At 42.5% G+C, this 21,195-nt stretch overlaps 1 protein-coding gene across 1 annotated transcript; it reads right to left on the reverse strand.

Annotated features, from left to right (window-relative positions):
• Positions 1-445: 445 nt before the first annotated feature.
• hs3st3b1a (heparan sulfate (glucosamine) 3-O-sulfotransferase 3B1a) lies at positions 446-10,428 on the reverse strand (the record flags this gene model as incomplete). Its single annotated transcript, XM_083676241.1, has 2 exons — positions 446-1,064; positions 9,911-10,428. The coding sequence occupies 2 exons, from the start codon at positions 10,426-10,428 to the stop codon at positions 446-448; spliced, it is 1,137 nt and encodes a 378-aa protein (XP_083532367.1).
• Positions 10,429-21,195: the final 10,767 nt, after the last annotated feature.

Consider the following 21,195-nt stretch of genomic DNA (forward strand, 5'->3'; position numbering starts at 1 on the left):
ATAAAGTCATGGATATGTGTAACAAATTAAATGTTTTGAATGGAATACAGCTACAGTACAATTTACCCTGTGTGTAATACCCGTAACAGAGAAACATTGTGCTCTTACTTTTCTACACATATGAATTACTTAAAGTACATTTAAGAGGTAAAGAGCTATTTCAAGATGACAAAATGTCCTCGAAAGAAGATTAAAACTGGAATGCAAAAAAAAGTGTGGTAAATCATAAACAAACACGGATAGGCAGCTTAGTGAGTTAACATCATAGAAATAAATTATCATAAAATAGACTTCTGTACTTTTTACACATACACTGTATATATATATATATATATATATATATATATATATATATATATATACACTGTATAACAATCTCCAAAATGTTAGAATTACAAAAAAACAACGAAACAGCATGTTTCTGTCAAAGGTGGTGGTTGGTCTCTCAATCCCAGCCAAAGTCATGTCCAGTCATCTGGTAAAACTTCCTATTAAAAGGCTTGTAAAAGTCCCGTAGTCTCTGCACTACGTCCGGGTCAATATTGGGGTGCGTCCTTCCTTTGGTTTTCCCCAGGCAGTGGGGCTTGCTGTTCCCCTCAGGCCTCTTGAGGCAGGGGAAACCCTTGGTGGGGTTGAAGTGGAAGTGATTGTCCGTCACCACCCTCCTGAGACCCAGAAAGTCCTGGACTCGGGCCATCTCCCCGGCTGGGTCACTGATCAGATGCTCCCCGCTCACAAACAGTATCTGGGCCATGGGAAAGTACTGCAGCCAGCGCTCCAGGTGCTTGGCGTACATGCCAATCTGGACGGCACTCCATGTGGTGTCTATCAGACCTGCTGTCATGTTCTTGAAGGTTAGGCTCTCGAAGGAGGGGATGTCAGGCTTTTTAGACCGCGTCTGTGTATAGTCAGAGATGGCTCTTGTGACTGGGTCCCGGACCACTACGATCAGCTTTGTGTCTTTAGACATGGTATAGATCCGAGCAGGAACCTCCTTGGTGACATAGTAACTGGGTGTCTTCTCCATGGTAATCTGCCCCTCCAGAGTCTTGGGCATCAGATCTCTGAAGAAAGACAGATCAAGAGAGAAAAAGAGAGGTTTGTAATAGGTAATGAGGCAGAGGCACATATAGTATTCTACGTATTATTTACTACATAACAGGGAATGCTGGTGGAGGTAGAAATCGGAGGACGGGCTCATTGTAATGCATGGAATGGAATAAGGAATGGTATCACAACTGCTACATATACAGGAAGGACTACCCTAGTATGCATATACCATTATCCTGTGTGAGCCCAGAGTTACCCTGTCTCATCAGGTGACTGACAGTTAGATTAGCCCAGCCAAGACACAGAGACTCTATGGTGATTCCACAGACAGACTGAGCCTTGGTCCACAGTCACCTGTCAATCACAGACAATGTGTGCAGTACTGAGGCCTGAGACCATACTAGGCAAGGCAGTCAGAATGTGCAGGACTAGTTTCATTATCTGACAGGGGCTACAGTGGTATAGCATAAGGTTTCCTTATCTGGCCTCGATGTGTGAGCACAATACCCTGCTCATTACCTGTTCTATATTCAGACCCTAAAAGAAGACATTCATCCCCTCCTGCTTCCTCTAATCTACCTCAATTTAATCCTCTTTCAATGACACCTCTCCCCTATTGAAATACTCTACACCTCCATTATTGTACGCCATGGAAGCTGTCATGATGAATAGGTGGCTTTGAAGACATTTTGAAGTTCCACCAGGTCTTATGATGATTAAAAAGCTATTCTAATTAGACGTTTCAAGATTGAACATGTATACCTAAACCAAAAAATGGATCCAATACATAGTAGAACTGATTCCCATTCCTAGGGGGAAAGTCCAGTGTTAGGGAGCTGTCCAGTCCCATGACAGAGCCGTTTACTGACCCAAGATGACTCGTTTAGATCATAAATGAGCCTGTTAACTGCAGCCCTGACTGGGTAATGGCTCAAGTGGGCCAACAGGGATTAAGATTAAGCCAAACACAGTGAGGCTCAGTGAGCTGCTACAGTAGTGTGTGAGAGAGTAGCTAGTGGAGGAGGCAGGAAGACAAGGAATGACATAATATATGACTTATCTTCAGTATATGACCTCCTCAGTAGATGTCTCACCGACCATTCCAAGTTTGTAAAAGTGAATAACACTACTGTGGTGTGTTATAAACACAACATTCATGTGACTGACAATGAGGTATTTGCTTATCTTCTCTTACACAGTATGTGTGGCCAGATAGATAAAAAACATGAGTGTATAGTTGTATGACTAGATTACCTACAAGCCTGCCTAACCTCAGTCTCCTCACACTCATTCAATCAGCAACTTAATCTTGACGTAATATTTGGAAAACCCTTTTGTTTTGCGAGTGAAAGATTAAACTAAATAAAATTAGCGTGGGGTAGAGAAGTTAAAACCACACAATTAGAATGATGCTGTACAGTGTGTATAGACATCTGTTGGTACAAGTGTAGCAGTGATTTTAATACATCATCCAAAACTAAGAGATAACATCTAACCAATTAGTGCAGTCGAGGCAAGGAGAGTAAAGCCTTGGCTTTGTGATGCACTGTGGAGCCTAGGGAGAGGTCTGTGGGGAAGACTGTACTGGGAACACCTCATTAATCCCCCACAAACACGCAGGAGGTTTCTCTTCTTTCTTATGCAATCTCATAAGCCACCTACCTCTCTCTCTTTCTAAATATCTGTCTTGAACTACACATTCTCCTTCTCTTCCCCTGTGAGCCTAACTATTGTTGTTGGGTGTGAAAAACACAGACCCAAGGCAATCCGCATGAGAGAGACAAACAACTACATCAGGATCTCTGCAATTATCTGTAGTATCAAGCCAAAGGCTTTTCGCAAAGCCCCAAGGGAGACAAAAACTTACTACCAATCAAATTTACCACTTAGTCCCTGAGCAAAAAAAAACCTGTGAAAGGTACATGAATTAATCATTTCAGCAAAGCTAGAGCAAGAACAACATCACAGACTGGAGGAAGGAGAGAGATGCCCTGGGGGGGATGGGGTCGGGAGGGGGGAGATGTAGCAAGCTTTTGCAATTTGTTCTACTTAATAAACAATGTTGCCTGCATCCAATACGTTTCAAAATATCTTCATCTATCTGTCAACCTGAAAAGAGTTAAATCATTACATTTCAAGAAGACGAAGAGCTGGAGCTTCCTTACACATAAGAGAAAACACCTTGACAGGCTTTAGCCAGTACCTTAAATCACAGAGGAAAACAGGAGGGGAGAGCAGATAACACAAAAGCAGGAGAATGGGAAAGGGTGAGGAGGGTGAGGAGGGTAAAATAAAGCAGGAAAAGAGACATAAGTAGAAAGAGGAAAGAGGGGATTAGATGGAATCAGGAGGAGAGAGGTGTGCCAGAGGAGGTTGGAGATTGCAGAGGTCAACCCCTCGACCCACACTGCATCACACTGATGCTGCTCCAGCCAATAGCCATTAAAGATACTGTCTCTGTCCCTCTTCTGCAAAAACAACAGATAAATCACACCCACAGACGCTAATCCGGGAGGGTCTATGTGAGTTGTGTAATTTGGCTTTGTTTTGTCTGGTGAGTAGTCAAGTGTGTCCATTACGCTGGCTCCTTGAGAGACTGTCTTTGAAGGCTTGCCTATTGTTTACATTTTCTGTTATCAGGAAACAGGTTCAAAGGTAGGAATTTACAACACTGCATGTGGCTTGTGTTTGGCTGTTGGATGATGCACTTAATGAGGATGTTGGTGGAGTATAATTGCTTGCAGTACTTTTATCAAAACAGCTTTACTCAACTGACTTAAAATGCACACATTTCCTCTCCAACAGCTATGACAAATGTTTCATCAGACCCACTTGAAATATTACTTTATATGGATTTGGTCATACAACTCTTCATGGGAACATGTCATTACCAACCATAGCAGTATCTGGTGTCATGATCAGTTCTTATCTCATGGCTCAGTAGGGGGGGATGCATCATACTAGAGTGGGCTACTGTGGGAATCATTCCCCTTCTCAAACCACCAAAGAGTGGATGAGAGGTGGTGGTATGCAACCACTTAGAATAATCTGACATGGTTTCTGTGAGACAAGTCCCAGGCATGAATCAAAGCAAAAACGTTCTTATGGGAGGGAGTATGTCATCTTATCCACCGTGTGAAAGTCATCATCTCCCTTTGCACTCAGTGTCTTCTCCACAGTGCTCTAATACCCAATATCTCTACAGCATTCCTGTCAACAAAGATAATACAAAGAAAGCCTTTTCCCATCCTGTTTGTTACCATCAGGGAGCAGGACTCAAGGCTACCTGGCTCTCAGTTGGAGGAAAGCCCAGGTTTGGAGAGCTGAGGAGGCAGACAGTTTTCTCCATACAACTGTCAGCTTTGCATTAACACATGACTACTCTGTCTCTGCGTTGTTTATAGAACCACCAAACACTTCCATCAAAATAACAGTGCTGGATACATGCTAGCCAACCACACTGCTCTCCCTTATCAAACAAAATCCACAGACAGTATACATACAGTGTATGTGTGAGCCCAGGAAATGATCCTCACTTAGCACTATAATCATCATGATTGTGAATTTGACTGTCATAACTGCACTCTGATTTCAGAAATGGCTATGCATTACTCAAACCATAAACATACTTTTCTGCTGGGCCTATGTGTGGGAGAAATAATACTACATACTGTACATAGGTGAAATGTATCTATGTTCAACGGTATGTATGTTTCCCTTTCTGTGATGGGTTGGTTCAATCACCTTGGTATCATGCACAGAGCCCTTGCTGCAGGGATGTGCAGATCGGGGAGGATCAGTTAAAACAAACAGACTTCAAAAACACAAAACAAAAAGATGGCTGGAGATTTGAGGATTTCAAAGGTGACCATCACAACTCCTCTGTAGCAGAGGGAGAGAGTGAGTGTCAGGAAACACTATATTCTCTCAGACGATCCTCAAAAGAGAACAATAAGGATGACAACAACTCCAGGGGGGATTGACGAGTAAACAACTGAACTCCCTCCTAAAGTTTCCATGTATTTCTAAGTGCTGTACTAAGTGCTATGGTCTGACACGTTCCCTCAAATAAAAGCCTTGAGGTTTATCACTCTAACCTCAATTTTCCAATCAAGGTTATTTTGATGAGAGGTCAGTTTTCCAAGCATTTAAATTCTAGTGGACTTATTCTTGGAATGCTGCATTTTACTTCTCCAGTACACTTTTCTCAGTCTGGAAAAGGTCCCATCAATGTGGAAAACATCTTGCCTGGTACCGGTACCAAAGAAAAGGAACCCCAGAGTTCTGAATGACTATAGACCGGTAGCCTTGACATCACACATCATGAAGACCATGGAAAGACTGGTGCTAGCACACATGAGGCCCCTGGTGAAGACTTCCTTGGACCCCCTGCAGTTTGCCTACCTGGCAGACATTGCTGTGGATGATGCCACCATCTACCTGCTACACAGAGCTCACTCCCATTTAATTAGATAAGGCCGACAGCACCGTGAGGGCCATGTTCTTTGATTTCTCCAGTGCATTTAACACCATACAGCCCTTACTACTTGGGGATAAGCTGCTGAGGATTCAGGTGGACTCCCCCATTGTTTCCTGCATTACGAACTACCAACAGTCCACAGTTTGTACGGCTGCAGGGATGTGTGTCGGACTGGGTGGTGAGCAGCACTGGCACCCCCCAGGGGACAGTTCTGGCTCCCTTCCTCTTCACCCTCCATACCTCGGACTTCAGGCACAACACAAATACTTGCCATCTGCAGAAGTTCTATCTATCTATCTATTTTACTTTAGTTTGACAGTTAGTAGATAAATAAGGAGAAGATTTAGTCCATGTCAGTCGCCCAGCTGAATAAGCTTGTATTGTGTCTAGAACTATCTATTCGCTTTGGCCTCTCATTCTGAACTATTTTTGTTCTTTTCCCATCAACAAGCTGACTTGTTAAATGTGGCTGGGAAGAACTTATATTGAGAGCTTAAACCTATCCCCCTGTGTCCTTGCACACTGGCTAAGGGTGTGGCGTCAGCAAAAACCAAGTAGACTTACATGAACCTACTCATGGGAAATCCAACTTTTCACTCTGAAAATGCCTCAGAGGAAAGTCAACTTTTGGGATAAAAAGCTGAGGCTTAGTGTTTGGAATCTCCTCCTGGACAAGATCCATTCAAGGTTAGTTCCAATGGGTTCAAGCTGTGTTCGTCAAAAAGCACTTTCACCCTCCTGAGCACATTTGCATACAAAGTGAAGGCAGAGAAAACACGTTTCACACTAATTGTCTACTCTTTATTATCAGGGTTAATGCAGACCCCAGGGGTTCCACACATCTCCTTTCAGAGAGCTCAATGCTATTGCTGCGCTTTCTAAAGACTCACTTTCAATTTACTGCCCTCTATCTGCCACTGGCCCAAACTAAGCTCTCCTGGGGCTCTCGCTTTGGGTAAGGACGTTTTCTCTGACAATGTCAATGGTAGAGGATAAGAAAACCTATCATTGTTGTACAGAGCAAATCTGTAAATCCATCACTTCGGCCTTTTGGTTTCGGCCTTTTGGTTTTAAGAGGCACACAACATGAGTAATACAAGGGCAAGAAGAGTGGCAGAAAACTAAGAAATGTTAGATGATGAAGAAAAAATTACAATAAAATACAACTTTTCAAAATGAAAAGAGGAGCAGAAAACATTCCCAAGGTGGTGTGAGCCCCCTCTTGTGCTCTGTATAAGTTGTTATTATCTCTGTATGAGTAAGCATGTATGATTGTCTGACTACTCCTCTTTTACTGCCTCTCAGTGAAAGAGTGCTATATTTGTGGCTGGAGTCCCTGCTGAGGCGGGCCTCTCCTCTATGAGGCTCCAGCAGGAGGGACACGGCTGCCCTCCTCCATGTTGGTCCAACAGTGTGAGGCTGTGGGCAGAACTCAAAGCCACCACAGGGGACTGGCCCACCCAGCTGCCTGCCCCTCTCTGCAGGCCACCGACAAACAATTAGTCTGTGATGCTACTGGAGAAAAGCAGAGTCAGTCAACCCACACACATACTCCATGCCCTCTCCTCCTGCCTCCATCTTTCCCTCTCCAATTTCCTCCAAGATATAGAGCTACATTAGCTTCATAGTGACAGGACCAGGCCCCATCCACTACAGTGAAATGACCAAAGAGCATCTCTGTGCATCTATACTGTTTGAACAGCAAGGTTGCTTGTTGGTGTGTAGTGAGATGCCTACATGTCTCCCTCAGTTGTGATTTCACTAAAAGGCAGAGGGGTGAATATTTTGGATGCATCAGGGTGGAGGTGGTGATGGTGGTGCATTAATACAAAGACAACTGGTGTCCCCCCCTGACACAAAATGATCATTACGGGATAGTTTGTGTGCTCCTCTGCTGTCTGAGGTCAACCTGCAGTGCTCGGGTCTGACTGGGCTTACTCAAGCCAAGATATTTTAATTAGCCAGATAACCACTCCAGGGATGGACTACAGGATTCATTAGACAAGCCTCCAGATGAAACTATGCTGCACTTTCTCACCCTGTTCACTTGCAGTACATCCAGACATGGACGATACAAGTCACCTGTTTAATGGTACATGCTGTTTGTATGTTGTGTCATAAACATGCAGCAAACAGATTTTCAAATATTTATTATGGACAAGAGGTCAGGAAGTGACATGCTCACCTTCATTGACACAAATATACTGTACAGTATTAGCAACATTGCACTTGAAAACCTTCACACACCCATATTGTTTAGCTTGTTATCTACAGTATGTCAACATCTCCCGGTTATGGGCTACTCATGTATGATCAACAACACAGATGATATATATGTATATTACATCAGTTGTCAAATGGATGAACATATGATGAACGTATGAAATTGCATGGTTGGATGGTTGACTCTATAAAACACTGTAGGAAGCAGCTAGCTTCCTGCATGTCTGGATGCCTAGTTAAATCTGTACTCAATCCCCAGTCAGTGAAGATGTACAAAAGATCCATCCTCACAGAGTGGTCATCCACAAGTATCCTAAACCTGTCCGGAAATTCTTGGAGGAGCTTAAGCAATAGGCCCTTTGAACAATGCTCCACTTCCTCCATTGTAGTGTTATGAAGACAGCTTTGAAAAAGTATTTGGGGCCTTTGACATTTACTGCTAATCTCCCTGGCTCAGTCCATTTAAATTAATCCTCAACGAAACCAACAGTGGTATGCTTCATAGTTAACAATGCGGTTATCTGTTGTTTTGTATCTTCTACAACAAACAATTCTTGAAACTATTTGAGCCCATCCCAGCAGGTCACTTATAACACGTTTCCATGGTAAATACCTTAAGGTCATGTAAATCATTCAATCAGATTCCCAGCAAAAGAACAGGTTACATAATCGTGTTTGTGTTAGTGGCTTGTAGTGACTATGTGGACAGGTAAAACATTAGGGACTGAGAAATACCTGGATGTCATTAAGCATAATTGACAATGTACTGTGAAGTTGAAACCACACTTTGGTGTTAGCACGCTGGGGTAGCTGTTGATTGCTCCAGGTCCCAGTTCTCTGTCTTTGAAATGGAGTCATGGTTAAAGCTCAGGTTCTAAAGGGGATTACTGCGACTGAATCAATACTTGGGAGCACTTGTGGTTGAATCATGCCTCTGGCTGCTAAGGGATGAGGTCATGAAGTAGCCTGGTGACTCCTGGCTATAAACCATGTGCTGTTTTATCAAAACTCAAGCAGGAACTGTCAAACTGAATGGAAGCTCTTGAATTGAGATGTTACCAGCAGCCTATTTTATTTTTCTCCAGCTAACCCCCTCCTTTTCATAATAGCATTGGCTGGTGGAAATCCAAGGACAGGAGTACAAGAATTCCAGGAACTGGGAGCGAAGGTCATGTAAACCTCCAGAAATCGATAGTGTTGTGTAAATGAACCTGACTGGGAGGTGTGTGACTCAACCAATGGCAAAGGAATGCTTGTGTCCTTGTGGTTGCAATAAAGGACTTTAAATGTTTTAACTGTGCTCTCTACTCAAAGTTCAAAACCCTCTTCACATCCTGCCTCGTCTGCCACATTATCACTTAGGTATATACTGTAAGTATTTTGGTGATTGAGTGCTGTAAACAATATTTCAATAGCCATGGTTTTATTGCATGGTTTTACTGATAAGTCAGACTTATCACAGTTTAAGGACTGCCTGATAGCTTGATTGATCCAATACAATTGTGTTTCATTTTCATTTTCACATGACAAAAGAAGTCAGACAACTTTGTCTGCATATTGTAGTTTTTGAGAACTATATTCAGCTACAAACCACAAAAGCCACAATGAATGCACACTTATTAGACACATTTTCCTGTTTCAATAAATGTATTTACTCTGGGTTCGTTTTCATTTCTAACATGTCATGGTGAATTCGTATTCGAAATGAGTATAACTTGATTTAGTTTTAGGCTATCATGAATTATTGAGGGAATGTTATTGTGGCAGTGTGTTTTAATCCATTGTAATTAATCTGGTTATTGTTACGACTCAGCACAATGACCAGATGTCTATCCTTAGTTTTACTGGGTGCCATATTTGGGATGCTTTACGTATATACAGTACACGTCTATGGCATAAACACCTACCTGTTAGAGCCACTGTATGACTCATACTATAGCTCCACCAATTGACGAGACAGGAGACTAGATTCTGAAGGGATATTCTCCCTTGGCATTGCAACTTTGAGGTTTTGTTTGATATTCCAACTTTCCTATTGCTATTTAAAATAAATAAATTGCGTACATTTTTAAACAGGTATGATGACAATTAGATTTGCGTTATTTCTTGAAGGAAAGGTACTCTGAATATTCGTCATTGTAATTCTTGTTAATTTACCTGTACCACTCAAGTCCCTTGTCATAGTTCCGATCGAAGAAGTGTGGCTCGGCTCCTACCGCTCGGATGTCGGGATGTACGCGGAGAAACTCTAGCAGCGCTCGCGTGCCTCCCTTCTTCACCCCGATGATGATTGCCTGAGGCAACTTTTTACTTTCCGACTCATTGAATAAACTTGACATGTCATTATCTTCCAACGTCCTCTGCTCGCTTCTAATTTCATCCCAGTCTTCTCCTCTGCTGTCCAAATCATTGTCATTATTCAATAAGTCCCTGGACATTCCGAGTGAAGGATCTTGATTGTCGAATTCCACATCCACTTCGTTCTCCACCTCCAAATGTTGTTCATTTTTACTTGCAGAATTGACCATCAAACTTGGCATGGTTGAACAGTAGCCAAAACAGCAGTATATCATATACACCCACAGCGACAGCATGATGCAGAAAACAAAGAGTTTATTTTTCACGGGGGATGATGACACAACATATAGATTGTGAAATATTGGACTATATTCCATAGGACTTTCGGACGAGAATAATATTCCAATGAGGCATATTTGCAAAGTTATTCGCTCCTCTTCTACCGAAAAAATCCTGACGAAACGGACATCATCCCAAAACTTTCCTATAGGTTGTTTGAAAATGATTTCTCATAACTGAAGAGCAGATACATCTCCTTGAAAAGTCAGTTCAGAATGTATACCTTCAGAAATTACAGTCGCACCAGTATTCGTTGTGTGTCGAAGACCTGCGCAAGTGCGCTTCCCATCACTTGTGCCCCACCAGCGTATGAGCGCTTTACTAGAAATTGATCACCCTGACAAGGCTCGAGGGCGTAACTGACAGCAAAACCGACCAATACCAGTAGCCTGTAGAGATAATCGCCTGTAATGTATTCTAACAAACGATGTTACTCCGTGGTTTATCTAGAGATATAGCCTACTCACCCTAACCATCATTTATGGAAAGCCTGATATAAATCGCAATGTAATAAAACTGCTTGTGTGCTTCTACTTGGATTTAAAAGATTATTTTGTGGATTTTTTTGTGAAAAATAAGTATTTAACATTTTCAAATTTCAACCATTGTCAACTCTTTGAATTGACAGAATTGTCAATTGTCAATTGTCAATTGATGGACTTCAAATAGGACATTTTGACCAATCAGATTTGGCAATTGGAATGGCATAGTAAAGGAATTGAATTCTCTCCAACCTGCTTCAGTGGTGAAGCAAATATTATTATAGCGTTTTAAACATCCTTTCATATACTCCAAACATATGGATAACATGGCAGAGTGAACACAACATCTGTTTGCAGGTCCCATTCTGCCATGGAAATTAGCATCAGAATGTCAACCTTAGAACAATAGAAAGTGCTTTTCTACGTGATCAGACAAGTGACAATAGATCTACGCGGCGGGCACGACTCTGAAAGGATCTTGCACGATGCAGGCAGATGTCTCCTCATCTCCCGCGGTTCCGGTAGGCCTATGAAAAGGCACCACATTCGACGCAGCATTCTTCCGCTGCGCACGAGCGGCAGGGTGTCGCGGGTAGCAGTGGATGTAAGCTACGGTGATCTTTCCTTCTCTGACGTCCAGTTCTTGATGTGGATGGTAGAAATGATGTATCGCTTCAGCTCACCATCTTCATTTCACAGTTTACACACTGTGAGGATCAACTGAGGATCAAGTTGACCTTCAGCATGATTAGAGCTTTAGGAATACAGTCATGGATGTAGACTAAATGGATGTAATTTATCATTTGGTGCAGAGTAAGACAGAGCATATGAGCACAGTTCAGTTTAAAGAACTTCTTTGAGGACTCCTGCTGAGTTTTCGTATCTGATGAATAGGTTTGTGACCTCAGAAATCTCAGACTCAGAGACCTGCTAGAGGGCGGCCCTAGGCAGTACCAAGGACGTTTGATTAATTGTGTGTGTGTGTGTGTGTGTGTGTGTGTGTGTGTGTGTGTGTGTGTGTGTGTGTGTGTGTGTGTGTGTGTGTGTGTGTGTGTGTTTGTGTGGTGTTTGTGTTTGCACCCCCTTCTGGTCTGGGGTCAGGGGGCCCTGGACCCCTGGCACCCGTGAGGTTCAGTAGGATTAGCAGGATTACTCCAGAGCTGCCATGTCAGTCAGAGTTTCACCAGAGCCACCCCCTCAGTAATCCCCTTATCTCATCTCTCACACACGGCTAGATGTGGTGTGTGTGTGTGTGTGTGTGTGTGTGTGTTTGTGTGTGTGTGTGTGTGTGTCTGTGTGTGTGTGTGTGTGTGTCTGTGTGTGTGTGTGTGTGTGTGTGTGTGTGTGTGTGTGTGTGTGTGTGTGTGTGTGTTTCCACAGTGTGCATGGGTAATCATATAGGATCATCTGTGTGAGTAAGTGTGTGTGTGTCTTTTTGGGTTTGTTTGGGTGTACACACCTGTGATCCCTGCACTGTTTGACTGTGTTACTGTGTTAGTGTGCAACAGCGTGTACCTGTGCACTGCATAGTTAGGCTGTCTACTGTTCAACTCTCCAATGTTCTACACCTCTGTCTGGGTGGATGGGTGGTGGGTTGAGTTGTGAAGGACTGGTGGAGACAGGTCTCCTCTGCCATTAAGCTTGTATTTGTTTAGAATTCCAACATGCTCTGTCCCATGTCATTATAGAAGGAGCAGTCAGACCCCTGTCTAGCTAATCCTCACAGCTCGTTAAGGGTAGCATGATCATAAAACAACACACTATGAATATACTGTATGTTGCGCTAAATGTGGTTTTGAGCCATGGGCTATGATGCACCCTTAGGGTAGTGTTGTATTGTGTACAGTATGTACTGTACCCAGCAATGTAGTGGACAGACTATAATTGTAGGACATTAAATGAGTGGTTTGGAAGACCAAATGTCAAACAAAGGATCATTTATTGAAATGTTCAACTGGTTCCAAAGGAAAACGGAACGTTTCTAAATGTTTGCATTTCTGAAGTAAGCTTTTTACCAAGGGTGAGTCATGACAATGGATTTTGATGAAGTACAAAAAAACTGGTTAGAGCAACTAAAGTAAACACACTAAAGACCAGCTAGATGAGTGCTTCAACATTTCTAGGGCAAAAGGCATTTTGAAATACAGTCATTGTAAGAAGCAATGTTGTTTAAACATGTTACACACGGAAAAGAGTGGCGAAGATCAGACAGGGAAAAAACGTGTGCGTTTCAGATTCAGCCGCCAGTGTATTGAATGTTAATAACTTTGTGCATCTCAAATTCTATGGATATACAGTACAGGCAGAAGTGTGTATACCTTGGTGTATTTCTTTGTACTAGGGTATGTACGACATCTGCCATCTGAGTAAAAACATCACAGAAAGAAGACGTGTACACACGCACACACACACACGCAGCATGTTGGGAAATTGAGACATGCTCCTTATTTGTCCCAACTCCTGTGGTTTATTCTTTGTCTGTGGTTCCCTTTGGAGGGGATTGACACTTCAAAGTATAGCAGAGTCGAGAGGGGTGGAGATACAGTGGAAAGAACAAAAGACACCTGAGGGGAGCTCACACATACTCACACACACACACACACACACACACACACACACACACACACACACACACACACACACACACACACGCACACACATACACACGCACACACACAAAATCAATCAAATCAAAATACTTATTTTCAGCATCCCAATTGTGGAATTATAAATGTATTTGATCAACCTTTTTCATATGGCAATCAATATACAGTAAATTAGTAAGTTCAAGGGAGATATTTCCCCTTTACTCCCAGCCACTAACGTGAAACAGCCTGGCTGTGACATATTGACTCTAAAAGCTTTACTTTGGCAAGACAACTGAGAGCCTCTGCATCCTCTCCACAATGGAGATTTCTGTACACATTTGGAGTATATAAACACATGATCTAATTTGGTATCTACATTTCAAACAACTCCTTTATCCTAATAAGGAAAATCCAGCAATAGAATAGCTGACCAAACTCTCTGTAATATATCCACAGGTATTGTTCCTTAACATTTTATTGGTTCCATCTACACTATTTCATGCAGGTTGAAACCGGACAAGACAAGCAGACTGCTGTAGTAAAAGTGTGGATACTACAGTGGATACTACAGCATTAAAAGACACTCACACCTGTATTAAAATCACACCTGTAGATTATTACAGTTATCTGATAAGATACGACTGATACAACACCCTCTCACCACCATATACTGTATGGTTCACCTTAAAGCATGTGTGTTTATTAACCTCAGGTTGAAGCAATTCAAGAAACGTCTCAAGATATAGATACATTTCTGTAGACCCTACTACAGTACCACCAACTAATCTGAGCATGATCAGGAGCACAAACCATATCATAATAAAGTGTTCATCGCACCCTAAATGACTGCTGGCTGCAGTCGGATGGACCCTATAGCCTATATCGTAAAATGTCCATTCCAGTCGACTATACGAAAAAAACAAAAAAGACACGCCTGCTGTGGAAGACATTGAAGAGAGACGTGGCCAAATTAGTTGTCAATAATGGTTGTCGTTTTTACCAACACTGCCTCTCAATAGTGTCATATTTGCTGCCAAAAACATCTGACTCTGCCTCTCTCGCCAGAGAGAAACTACAAGTTTAATCTTAGGATATACTGTATGATTGATGGGAGAGGGTAATCTTTTTCTTGATCGTTTTGATGAACAAACAAAGGCGTGACACTTTATCCTGTATGCTCTCCCCTTTCAAACGATCCCTCAAAAAGCGCTATACAAAATAAATGCATCATTATTATTATAACTGTAGGCTACTTTTCTACGCAGTCTCAATCCCATTGAAACCCAATACGCTTACTGTGTCTCACACGAAAATTCATTCATTCTGTAATCATACTGTTTTATTATTAAAGCCAACTTGCGCTTATTCATGTTAGAATACGCTAAAGAATGGGAGATTGTGTGATCTGCAATTCATGAGCTGCTATAATAAACTTTATTTCGCCAATCTATCTGATAAGGCAAACCATTCTCTTCTCAAACATCCTTCACAGCTCTTCTCACCACCTTGTGGTGGTTTTCGGCTGCACTTCACAGCCTGTGTACGCCGGCGGCATTGAGGTGTACCCTGCTGCAGTGACTTGCTTACAGTGCCAACTGTCGCAAGACAAGCTCAGATGTTGACTTCAAGAGGGTTCAGAATGTGCTGAATTTTCAGAGGCAACAAGATACCAAGTTCAGGGCCATTAAAAGTAGGTGTCCCTTGGGGGGTATATCCTGAATGAAAATGAAGCTCATTATTGGAGCTGAGAACAGGTGCTTTCAACAAAGAACTCTATATCAACATACCCCTTTGGGAATCAGGGGAAAATAACAAGGCCCAGGAGTTTACTTTTTGACCCTTTCTCAACAAAACCCCCTATCAGATCTTAGCGCCAAGGTTGTGAGTTGATTCTGCATCTACATGAGGTCCTGGTAGACACATAGGTCTTCCAGAGAAGCTACGAGAAAGAACCAGAAGCAAGGCAATCCAAAATAATTCAGGGCTGGAATATGTTTCCCTATCAGTTGCATGGAATGGAAGGGAATTATTTTAGCAGAAAAGCACATTACCAACTGTGTGAAAGACATGGGTTACCATCTGGCACCAGAAATTATAATTACTTGTCTGCAATCAAAATCTTATTTTGATTCTGGCATTTATGACTGATTGCATTTATTATCCTAATTACCCATTTATTTTCAGACCGTGGTGATGCTGTTTTTTTGTTAAATGTTTAACACTGTCCTATACTCACTAATGGGCCTATTGCCAGCCAATCATGGGTTCTCAGATTGTGAATATTTTGTCACAACTATGCAACTACTTCCAGCCTCACTCTGGTTAATTGTTAGTTGTTGAATACCTTGAATTCTATTTAAATAATTCCATCTGTACATTAAGACAGAAACATGTTTAGTAAGAGGAACATGAAACAAAACTATTCCACCAATATTGACATACTGTACCTCTTTAAGCATAGAGTACAGGCCCATTTGTAAGTTATCTTCACATTCATCTTCACATTCGGAAAGTATTTATTGTTAGAGAGAGTGATATTTGCGTGTCAGAAGTGTTCAAAGCAAGGGCGAAAGCCAGGATAAATCCTGAACTAAAGCTCAGTCTGGGCGGAGGTCCTCAAAAGACACATTATGGTGCACATTTTCTTCCAGCTCAATGCTTTTATTCCCGACATTCCTCACATGTTTTACCTCTTACACCTCTTTTCTCTCCCTCATCTGTCTAAATTAGAAGTTAGAATACATCCCAGGTTCTGAATCAGTCAGATATGTTAAAAAATCTAAACCTTTTTCATAAAACTTTCCCTATCTATCTTACAGACACGCACCTTCACTCTTCAAGCTTTACTCGCCCTTAGTAACCTACAGACACCCCACAGCCCCCTCCCCCTGATCAAGCATTGCCCTCTACCACCAGGCTCACCTTTGCCTTCACCAGGGGCCTTGGCTCCTGACAGGGTTGAGGTGGGGCTCTTTGATCTGGGCTGAGATGACAAGACTGTGTGGTCCCTGTGCCCCTGGCCACCTCAGTCACCACAGTAACTACATGACAAGGTCACCCGGGGAGGGCAGGGGCACACGTGATCTCCTACAGCACTGCCAATGCCAGCTCTGTGTGTGTGTGTGTGTGTGTGTGTGTGTGTGTGTGTGTGTGTGTGTGTGTGTGTGTGTGTGTGTGTGTGTGTGTGTTTGTGTAGAAGGTAGAATCTGAGAGCCTCAGCCCAGGAACTCAATAAGAGGAAGGTTACAGAAGGTGCTCTATGATTAAGAAATACCTTACTCGGGTCACTTGCAGACATGAGATTACCGGTATAGTAACTCTGTGTAGTAACACTGGGCCACTCATGTTGCCTTTGCACATGTTTCATCCATGTTTTACAGACTGACATTTTAATGCACAAGTATCCTCATCACTGTCTAATGACTCTAGAGAACATAATAAAATAATTGTACATTGTTTAAAATTCTTTAACATGTTTCTTAGTGTAAATGTATTCATTCACCTCTGTTGACTGATCGCTCTGCTCTCAGGTTTCAGCAGAGGAGCCCGCTGAGCTGAAGCTGGTCACTAGGTGAGCTGTCTACCCCCTGAAGAGGAGACAAGACAAAGTATGATAAGAGGCTCTCTGGAAATTACAGGCTGCAGACACTTCTTAATGGGGTTCAAGCTAAGGCTGAAGGAAATAAGGTCACCCACTGAAGCAGCACTGCTTGATGCCTGCATTCCTGACCTACCAATGTCAACAGGAATACAGGATGATTATTAAATACAAGCAAAGCCTTTATGCACACAACCTTTTATCTTCTGGATTGAAAACCCTAACCCTAACCCTAACCCTAACCCTAAAAAAACCCATCTTGAAACAGCCGGTAATAGCATTCATATTGCTGAGTTGAATGCACTAAGGAAAGGAAAGTGCTGCCAATGATCATTTGGGAACCGTAGTGTAGTGTATACAAGTGAGGCAACGTTAACCATGCATAACTCACCACCAATGTAAAACCAACAAAAACAAGAGGAATTATGCTCTCCTTGCCCCAGAGCCGACCACAGCCTTGTCCACCATTACTGAGATCAGACAAACACAAGTCACATACCACAACACTGTTTCAAGGCTAGGCGTATTGCATGGGTTGTGACAGCCCATTAGAATTCCAGATTTACACAGCAGTAAGGTTGGGCAAAAACAAAAGCCTGACCACATTGTACCCTTTGTTTGGATAGTTTGCTGAGGTCATGACCGGCCATTTGATTATCAGCAGCATGCCAAATATCCACTTTACTTTTTATTCTATACTGAGGAATTCCGAGAACTACTGTAAGCACACTTGATTTATATACCTTTGCTGGTTCAATTTAGCCAAACCATACATGACTTTAGGCTTTAATGCTTTCAAGGGTGGAACTATAGAGCTTAGGGAACAGTTCCTCCTATAGGTACAGCCAGGAGATGTGTGCTCCCTACATCGTCATTTTTCCCATCATCAGAGAGCAATCAGCTGTGATGTTCTGCCTGTAAATCTCTCTATCAGCGATGGCTTCCAGCCCAGAGAGGAGTTGGCTTGTCACTCATGCTTGCTACCAGCCCATAAATTCTGGACCATCTGAGCTTAATCTGTTTTTCAGAACAGAGGGATAGCAAGGCTGCTGCCTTAAAGGACATCTCCATATTGAGGGGTAGGCCTACACTGTGCATATCACATGTAACATTTCATTGGTTGTAACTTCAGGGACTTGTTTGAAGTTCATATGAAGCGTGGCAATAGAGAAACACATCTGCAGGCGACTGTTTCATTTGGATGTATTCATCTTCACTAAGCATGTTTTGTCTATTGGAGCACAATGACTCCAAAGTGAGGTTCAAGAGCGGTAATGTTCCAGGTGTGTCAATGTTTTCTTAGAACTCCTACGGTACATCAAAGATTTGAATGACCCCTCACTTGTCACCTAACAATATCATTACTCTCTCAGCAATGAACCATGACTACAGTGAGTTAAATAACTACCCAAGCACCATTTACTGTGGTTAGAATGAACCATTAACATGTCAAATACAGTATGTGGCATTCACCAAAGGTTGTGTACACTATCCTAATCCTATAATATTTGTGTGGCTTTATTAATAGCTGCTGTGCAGCATACAGATATACCTTTATTCATGATTTCATCTGTCTTTGTGTGAGGTAGCCACAAACACCATCTCTGGAACAGCTGCTCAATATCGAAGCTTCACACGCACATAAGCACGCTAACTTTGCCTATTGCATAATAGAGTGCGCAAACATGTTTGCATGTTTGCACACATGCACACACACACATGCACACACACGGGGAACACACACACAGACACACACAGACACACACACATAAGGATACATAGTCTGCCACACCCAGGGAAGCAATTATCTTCTTGGTGAAGAAAAAAAACGTGGTAGAGAAGAGCCAGCCAAGGACACAGTGAATGTAAAAACATGAGATGTGCTTGGGTGGGCCTTGCCTCAGGATAGTGCTTGTCATCAGTGTGTTCAGGCTACGGTGGCTATAGGTTGGCTCAAGAGTGCAGGGGTGGGATTGACACAGGTGCCATGTAGAACCTCAGTGTTGCACAAATAAAGAGTAAACAGGAAAGGGATGTTCACACAGATGCATGCAAGATGGGATGAAGTGAACCAAGATGATTTGGCTTCCTATCAAAGGGACCATTGGTCTAGTGGTCACCGTGGTTCACTTTCTTGAGAAGCATGAAAGCCTGAATGATACAAACCTCAGCACTTTAAATTAACGCCAGATCCCATTCACTCTCTCATTTCACAAATGCTGAAGTCTATTTCAGCCATGATGATGATTTTCTATGATATCAGAGTAAGATCAAAGGACAATCGGTAACGCCATACACTCCAGGAGGATAAAATGGTAGTCAATACAGGTAGGTTCGATATCAAATTGGGTTAGTATTGGCCAAACAGCTCCACAGAGAACATTGTTTACAGATACAATTTTGAGTTTCCATTCCCATCTCAACAACACTCTCCCTCGGTGTTGAAGTTCTTCCTGTGAAAAATAACACTTGGCAGCTGATGGTTTGTGTTGTGCAAATGATAGGATACCTGTTAGGACACAAGCTGTTGTCAGGATTTTTACAGTGCCATGACTTTCATAAAAGTTACTTTACTTCATCCAGTGGAAAGTTCTTGCTTGATTCCCTGATTAATGAGATATAGGAAAGGTATCCATTACCTCCTCTCTCATTACTGTGTCCCCAACCTTCCTGTATATTGCATTTGTTGTAATCTCGGAGAAGATGTAACATTGATGGACAAGACGAGAATGCTGAGGTAGTATTTCTAAACTCAAAGTTACTATTGACTCCACTCCCAGACCCACATTTAGTGTCTAAAAGGTGTTGTGATAACCATCATTTTCTACCACTCGATACCTAAAACAGCCCCTGCAGTTTAGACCTGTAATATGTCTGTCCTTCAGAACATTTTCATTAGGACTGACGCAAGGGATCATTATGGCCCCAGCCAACCCTTCAAAGACATAACACAACGTCTGGCCCCACCACTGTGGCTTAGGACCTAATAGGCTGGACTTAATGTCAGGGATGCTCTTTCCCTTCTCCTATGGCATGCACTCTATTCGACCATGGAACTTAAATTAATTTACTGCTATGTGCTATTTGCTTCCCTCAGGACAATGTTGTCACAGGCCAATAGTGGTAAGTATAATATTCTGTGTGTAAGTGTTTCAACACAGTACAATATGTATTATCAGTGGAGACAATTATAGCCAGCCATAGAGGGTAGTATTTATTTGAGGTGACACAGAGCAAGAAACCAAAACATGCTCTATATTGTTTCCTGCACTCAGGCCCCCTAATGAAGATGCTGAACTTTCTTGATGAGAGACCAAAGGCTTGCCTAAATGTCTCTCACACCCTGTAGTGACTGTTCTAGGTAATGTGATGCTGTGTGTCAGAAGACAGAGTATTAGAATGGTGTTGGGTGATCACAATCCTCTGTTGCCTATGTTTCTTCAAAAACTAATTCAGGGTCATGACCCGGCAGGCAGTGCCTTGTACCCTGTTCCAATGTGTTGTGTGGAGATCTAGTTCTATCTGTGCCATTGTTCTGTATCTACTGGGTAACCCAACCAGAAGAAAAATAAATAAAATATGACCATATAGAGCTCATTAGGTTGGGTTCAAGTTCTAAGCCTCTGCTTGTTGGTATGGGAGCTACAACTGCAAGGCAAAGCCTCTGTTAAGGAATGGGTGGAGTACCCAAGCAGGTCACTGTCAACTTCCACCCCATATATTAGTGACAGGCAGCATAGGTCAGCTGGGTCAGAGGTCACAACAACCCTCAGAGAGAAGGCTTCATTAGTCCTCCTGCAGATCAGCTAGGGGCCAATTACTCCCCAGTTGCCCTGTAGGGGACATGATGAGGAGGAGGAGAAACACCACTCTTTCTTTGACAGGAACAGCAGGACACCAGATGAATGCTCAGGACGGTGTAACTGTCTCATACACAATATTGTTGTGGTTGCTCTCAACCGTTTATACCGTAAAACGAACAATACAAACAGATTTTGCATGGAAAGAAGAGTTGAGCATTTTTAATGCTCGGGGGATTTAGATCTGGCTCAATATCCGCTTATATTTTGACTGACGAGCTAGACAGCCTTGAACTTATGCGCCCTTCCTGTTTCTCTGTGAGAGGGCATAACTTTC

Source organism: Argentina silus (genome assembly GCF_951799395.1).
Source record: "Argentina silus genome assembly, chromosome: 9".
Lineage (NCBI taxonomy): Eukaryota > Metazoa > Chordata > Actinopteri > Argentiniformes > Argentinidae > Argentina > Argentina silus.